This window comes from Pongo abelii, chromosome 9, assembly GCF_028885655.2.
Source record: "Pongo abelii isolate AG06213 chromosome 9, NHGRI_mPonAbe1-v2.0_pri, whole genome shotgun sequence".
Lineage (NCBI taxonomy): Eukaryota > Metazoa > Chordata > Mammalia > Primates > Hominidae > Pongo > Pongo abelii.
This window is the reverse complement of record NC_071994.2, coordinates 15,536,945-15,543,922: the sequence shown is the minus strand read 5'-3', so window position 1 is coordinate 15,543,922 and position 6,978 is coordinate 15,536,945. Positions and strand designations below refer to the sequence as shown.

General features: G+C 41.3%; 1 protein-coding gene across 1 annotated transcript; it reads right to left on the bottom strand.

Annotated features, from left to right (window-relative positions):
* Positions 1-5,527: 5,527 nt before the first annotated feature.
* LOC100462143 (olfactory receptor 10V1) lies at positions 5,528-6,457 on the bottom strand. Its single transcript, XM_002821735.2, has one exon. It carries the CDS (start codon positions 6,455-6,457, stop codon positions 5,528-5,530), a length of 930 nt encoding a protein of 309 aa, XP_002821781.2.
* Between the last annotated feature and the right edge of the window lie 521 nt (positions 6,458-6,978).

Here is a 6,978-nt window from a genome sequence, read left to right as displayed (position 1 = left end):
AATCCTCTTGTTTTCTAGATACTGAGATTGAGGCTTTGTTTTAGGCTACATTATGTCTTCCCTCCAACCCAAATTTATATGTTGAGGCTCTAGCCCTCAATACTTCAGAATGTATTTGGAGATAAAGCCTTTACAGAGGTAATAAAGAGTAAGTGAAATCATTAGTGTGAGCCCTAATACAATATGACTGGTCTTATAAAAAGAGGGCAGTAGTACACAGACACAAACAGGAAAAAGGCCACATAAAGATGGGGAGAAGATGGCTCTCTGCAAGTCAAGGTCAGAGGCCTCAGAATAAATCAACCCTGCCAATACCTTGATCTCAGGCTTCTAGCCTCCAGAATTGTGAGAAGAGAAATTTGTGTTGTTGCCCCATTTGCTATACTTTGTTATAGAAGCATTAGCAGTCTTCAAGAATGAAAGCAGCTTTTCCAACATTACACAGCTCCTAGAAGCCATTTCTCCTGGATCTCAGTCCCATTGTCCCTTCCAGAGAAGCAATGGAAGATGCTTCAATACTCAGCCAACTCCTTGATGCCTGTTGCAATAACTCATAACGCTCTAAATTTTGTTACATCTTCATCCATTTGCACTGCTATAATAAATACCTGAGACTAGTTGACTTATAAAGCATTACAATTTATTTCCTCATAGTTCTGGAGGCTGGGAAGTCCAAGATCAAGACACCTGCAGATTTGGTGTCTGGTGACGGCTTGGTCTCTGCTTCCAAGATGGTGCCTTGAAAGCTATTTCCTCACGTGAAAGAAGGAACCGAAGGGCAAAAAGGGCCTAAGCCAGTTCCCCCAGCCCTTTTATAAGGCACTAACCCATTCATGAGGAGCCCTCCTGAGTTACTCACTCCCTGCAAAGGCCCTACCTCTTTTTGTTTGTTTGTTTGTTTTTTGTTTTTGTTTTTGTTTTTTTTTGAGACAGGGTCTGGCTCTGTTGCTTAGGCTGGAATGCAGTGGTATAATTTCAGCTCACTGTAACCTCCAACTCCTGGGCTCAAATGATTCTTATGCCTCAGCCTCCTGAGTAGCTGGGATTACAGGCTTGTACCACCATGCTCCAGATAATTTTTTTATTTTTATTTTTAATAGAGATGGGGTTTTGCCATATTGGCCAGGCAGGTCTTGAGCTCCTGGCCTCAAGTGATCTGACTGTCTCAGCCTCCCAAAGTGCTGGGATTACAGGTGTGAGCCACTGTGCCCGACCTGGCCATACCTCTTAATGCCACTCTAATGGGTATTAAGTTTCGACATGAATTTTGGAGGAGACACACATTCAAGCCATAGCAGTCACATCCCAGAGATTCCTCAAATATATGCTTTCCCTTGTTGACCCTATCTCCATCTCTCTTTCTAATTTGTTCTTTCCAGTATCTTCTGACTCACCTCTTTCTCATTATTCCTTTTCTACTCTGGTTAGAAGAATTTCTCTTTCATTTTCTTCTGAATACCACAGTGCTACAAAATAGATGATGAGAGAAATGGGAGTTTGGGAATTTTTTACTGGGCATGAATGCAGAATATGCTTTTGCACCCAGCTCTCTAGAATCACTGGAAAAAAGTGGAAAAACATCAATAAGGCAAGTAAAATTTTCAAATTCTCAAAATTTTCTGTAACTGAAATTTTAAAAATCCTTGCTAAAATTGAGTTAAAGATAGTAAAGTATGGCTGGATGCAGCAGCTCACGCCTGTAATCTCAGCACTTTGGGAGGCCAAGGTGGGAAGATCATTTGAACTCAAGAGTTTGAGACCAGCCTAGCCAACAAGGTGAGACCCCCATCTCTACAAAAAATAATAATAATAAATTTTTCTGGCCAGGCGCAGTAGCTCACGCCTGTAATCCCAGCATTTTGGGTCATGAGGTCAGGAGTTTGAGACCAGCCTGACCAACATGGTGAAACTCCATCTCTACTAAAAATACAAAAACCAGCTGGGCGTGGTGGTACGTGCCTGTAATCCCAGCTACTCAGGAGGCAGAGGCAAGATAATTGCCTGAACCTGGGAGGCAGAGGTTGCAGTGAGCTGAGATCGCACCACTGCACTCCATCCTGGGTGACAGAGTGAGACTCCATCTAAAAAAAAAATTTTTTTTTTTTTTCTGGGAATGGTGGTATGCAACTTTAGTCCCAGTTACTTGGGTGCTTGAGCCTGGGAGATTGAGGCTACAGTGAGCTCTGATTGTGCCATTGCAACAGCCTGGGCAACAGAACAAGACCTTGTCTCAAAAAAAAAGATAGTAAAGTATATGATCTTCCTTTAATATGCAGTAATGATACCTACCTGCTCCCTTCCAATGGATATTTTATAGTTTCCCATTTGTATTTTTCACTATTTGTAATCTTAGGGAACATTGAAGTCACAGATACTAGAATCAAATAAAACAATAAAAAATTAGTATTAGCAATAAAGGTTTCAAAAATATTTTAAATGAATATGTACCCTTATTAGTGACATTTTAAAAATCTGAGAACCAGAAAGAAGTTATCTCCAAAGAAAGTCTTGTTTAATTCCAGTAATTATGAAGTACCTTCACTGTGAAAGGCAATGAAGGATGTAAATGATAGAAAAAAGTTTTCAAGGAGTAGAGAAAGTTAAAAAATAGAAAAAAAGATAAAGAAGTATAAATAAGACACAATTGCTTTATATAAGGACCATATAATTTTTAAGAGAGACAAGGTTAGTACACCATCCTAAAATTTTATCTGTTTTTGATAGTGAATCAACTTAGTTTAATAAGTATTACCCACTGTTATGGGTATCCAAAGATTAATGCTACATTCTCCATTCCCAAGGCACTCACAACTATTGAATTTTTTTCCCATTTAGCTGAAGCTACCGATACAAAATATGTGTAAGATAGATATCTCAATGCCAATCCCTAGTAGAATTCTGGAAATGACGGAACAGATAAGTTGTAAGAATTTTGAAAAGACTGGTGATTACTATGAGCCCACATAAAGTGATTCATGATAAATCATGCCAAATGCACCTCATTTTAAAAACAAGAGCTTTAAATGATTAGATTTATACAAGTGCTGCAGTGTATTTTGATTGTATGAAAGGATTTGAAGTTTCTCATCATATCCCTCTGTGAGAGATGGCTAATTATAGATTTGATGGCAAAGCAGTTACGTTTTGCTGCAAAATGAACTGTTCCAAACATAATGACTTAAAATATCAATCATTTATTTGCCCTGATTCTATGGGTCAACAATCTGGGCTGGACTCTGTTAGTCTTACTGGAGTTACTAATGTGGCTAAAGTCAGCTGGTAGATTAGGGCTGATTGGCTTAGGTAGTTTCAACTTGGACAGCTTATCTTTCCTCTACACGATGTCATCCTAGCCCAGGCTATGTGGAGGCCTTAGGACAGCAAGAGAAGGCAGGCCCCAAAATGTAAGTGTAAGCCTATGCTTGCAATGCATTTGCTAATGTCTCATTGGCCAAAGCAAGTCACATAGCCCTCTGGGAGTGATGGCAGTGGGGGTGGGGGTGGGGTGGGGTGGGAGACTGCCTAAAGGCATGGATATAGGCAGGTGGAGTTCAAGGGGGGCCATAATTGCAACAATGTACCCCAGATGTTATTCATTGAGCAGATTTCTTTCTTTTTTAAAAAAAATTTTCAACTTTCAGATTCAGGGGGTACATGTATAGGTTTGTTACCTGGGTATATTGTGTGATGCTGAGGTTTAGGGTACGAATGATCCCATTGCCCAAGTAGTTAGCACAGTACCCAACAGGTAGGTAGTTTAATTGAGCAGATGTCTACCTAATTGAACAATTCCTGAAGATGACTACCAGACTCTGCCCTCGTCATGCTCTGCTTGATATTTTTATCAATAATTTAGACAAAAGCAATAAAATATGATTGCAGTTTTGCCCATGACACAAAAGCATGATGAATAAAATAAAGCCTGAAGATGATTTTGGCAGTTTTTGCGGTTTTGCCCATGACACAAAAGTATGATGAATAAAATAAAGCCTGAAGATGATTTTGGCAGTTGTCATCACTTGGTGAAAACCGATAAAACACAAATTATCCATGTCAAATGAAAAGTCCTAAATTTATGCTACTAAAATAAATTATGGTCAGGCAGAATTGAAAACTATTTTAAAGCTATATGAAGGTTTTATGTGATATCAAACTTTGTGGCTAAAGTGATCAAAATTATTTAATGAAAATATAGAGGCCAGGTGTGGTGGTTCACACCTGTAATCCCAGCACTTTGGGAGGCCAAGGCAGGCAGATCCCTTGAGGTAAGGAGTTCAAGACCCACCTGGCCAACATGGTGAAACCCCATCTCTACTAAAAATACAAAAATTCACTGGGCGTGGTGGTGTGCACCTTTAATCCCAATTACTCAGGAGGCTGAGGCAGGAGAATTGCTTGAGCCTTGGAGGCAGAGATTGCAGTGAGCCAAGATTGAGCCACTGCACTCCAGCCCAGGCGACAGAGCAAGACTCCCTCTCAAAAAAAAAAAGAAGAAAATATAGCTTACAGGTCATGAAAATTAACAGTCCCTCAGAACAAAATATTTCCAGTGTAATGTGGTTATTTGGGGGAGAAATTCGTACAATGATATGGAGCTGGAGAAAATCTAGAAGGTGACTGGTATAATGAGAAGGTTCAAATATAACCTCCTGGAGGAAGAGTGGGGGTACTTGTTTTAGAGAAAAGAGCACTGAAGATTTACAGAAGATACAAAACCTGTCCTGATACATGTGAGGAGCTGTTATGTATTAATATAAGAGAGCTCTAGAGTAAAAACAAGACCAGTGGGAGAAAGTTGTTTGTAGATAGAGACCTTAGCTCAAGATAAGTTATAGTACTTAATGACTACAGTTGTCCAGTAAGGAATGGAGCATCTTATGAGTTAGTGCTCTCTCTCCTTGGAAGCTCAAGCAGGGTCAATGACTCTCCAAGATGCTGAAGAAGAGATTCTTGAAGAACATAAGATGCAGTGATGCTCATTTTCTTCTTCTCCTGTGTTTTTACTTGTTAAATAATATTTTCCTCCATTATTAGTATCCTTTTTATTACTGGGGTACTCTTTCAAAGTTATGAACACTGACATGAGTTTTCATTTTGGTAAATAAAACAAAAAATGTAAAAAAAAATGTTTTTCTTCTTGCAAATTTTTTTTTTTTTTTGTGAGATGGAGTTTTGCTCTTGTTACCCAGGCTGATGCAATGGCACAATCTCGGCTCACTGAAACCTCTGCATCCCTGGTTCAAGTGATTCTCCTGCCTCAGCTTCCCGAATAGCTGGGGTTACAGGCATGCGCCACCACACCCAGCTAACTTTGTATTTTTAGTAGCGATGGGTTTCTCCATGTTGGTGAGGCTGGTCTCGAACTCCCAACCTCAAGTGATCTGCCTGCCTTGGCCTCCCAAAGTGCTGGGATTGTAGGCGTGAGCCACACACCCGCCTATGCATGTCCTTTCAGCAAAATTATTAGTAGCATCCCATTTCACTCTCAAAAGTGTCCCAATTTAAGTAAATCATAGGATCATCCTACCTAGAATTTTCTCAATGCTTTCCTTAGGGCATCTTTCAGTTCCTTGTTCCTCAAACTATAGATCAAGGGGTTTAAAATGGGAGTGATAAATGTGTAGGCCACAGATACCACCCGGCCCATCTCAGGAGAGTAACTGGAACTGGGGGACAAGTATATAAAGCTGGTGCAGCCATACTGCAGGAGGACCACTAAGATGTGAGAAGAGCAGGTAGAGTAGGCTCGCTGGCGCCCTTCTGCTGACCGGATCCGTAAAATGGCTACCACGATGAAGACATACGAGATGGAGATCAATGAGAGGGGGATGCTAAGGACGATGAAGCTGATGATATACAGAGTAGTCTTGTGAACACGTGTGTCTGCACAAGCCAGGTGCATGACTGCAGGCATGTCGCAGTAGAAGTGGTAGATCTCATCGTTGTGGCAGAATGGGAGATGGAAGATTAAAATGGTAAGTGGCAGTGACAACAGGAACCCCAGCACCACGGAGCCTACCAGCAGCTCCATACACAAGGACCAGCTCATGATGAGCCTGTATCGCAGCGGGTGACAGATTGCTATAAACCGGTCATAAGCCATGACTGCCAGCAGGACGCAATCAGCCCCGCCCAAGAAGACAAAGAAAAACATTTGGGTGCCACGTCCCATGATGGAAACAGGAGTTTTGCCCATTGAAAGGAGGTTTGCCAAGGCCAATGGGGCGATAGAAGATGTATAGAAGATTTCTAGAACTGCCAAGTTAGCCAGGAAAAAGTACATGGGGGTGTGGAGGGAATGATTGATCTGAACAATGACTGCAATTGTAGCATTTCCACTGAGGCTGGTCAGATACATCATCAGGAAGGCCACAAAAATCAGCATCTGGACCTCAGGGTCAGGTGAGAATGGACGAAAGAAAAACTGCATCTTTTCAGTTTTGTTTATTCCTTTCATGAGTAGAGTATTGGACCTAAGAGGAAAGATGACATGGGCCTCAAGGCATCTCTGTACATGTTTTCATTTTATAGCAGATTATATAGCATTATAATTTATACATTTGCCACCTCCTCATCTTTCCTCTCCCACCTCCCAAGTACCAAAGACTGAAAAATCCTCAGTGGCAGGGACTTTGATTATCTTTTTTATTTTATTTTATTTTTTGAGATGGAGTCTTGCTCTGTCACACAAGCTGGAGTGCAGTGGTGCAATCTTGGCTCACTGCAACCTCTGCCTCCTGGATTCAAGTGATTCTCATGCCTCAGCCTCCTGAGTAGCTGGGATTACAGGTGCCTGCCACCATGCCTGGCTAATTTTTGTATTTTTAGTAAAGATGGGGTTTCACTGTGTTGGCCAGGCTGGTCTCGAACTCCTGACCTCAGGTGATCCGCCAGCCTCTGCCTCCCAAAGTGCTAGGATTACAGGTGTAAGCCACCACGCCTGACCTGATGATCTTTATTTTAATTCCAGTACCTAGC

Coding starts and splice junctions, on each gene's coding strand:
- LOC100462143 (XM_002821735.2), bottom strand. CDS start 6,457: ATGAAAGGAATAAACAAAACTGAAAAGATGCAGTTTTTCTTTCGTCCA.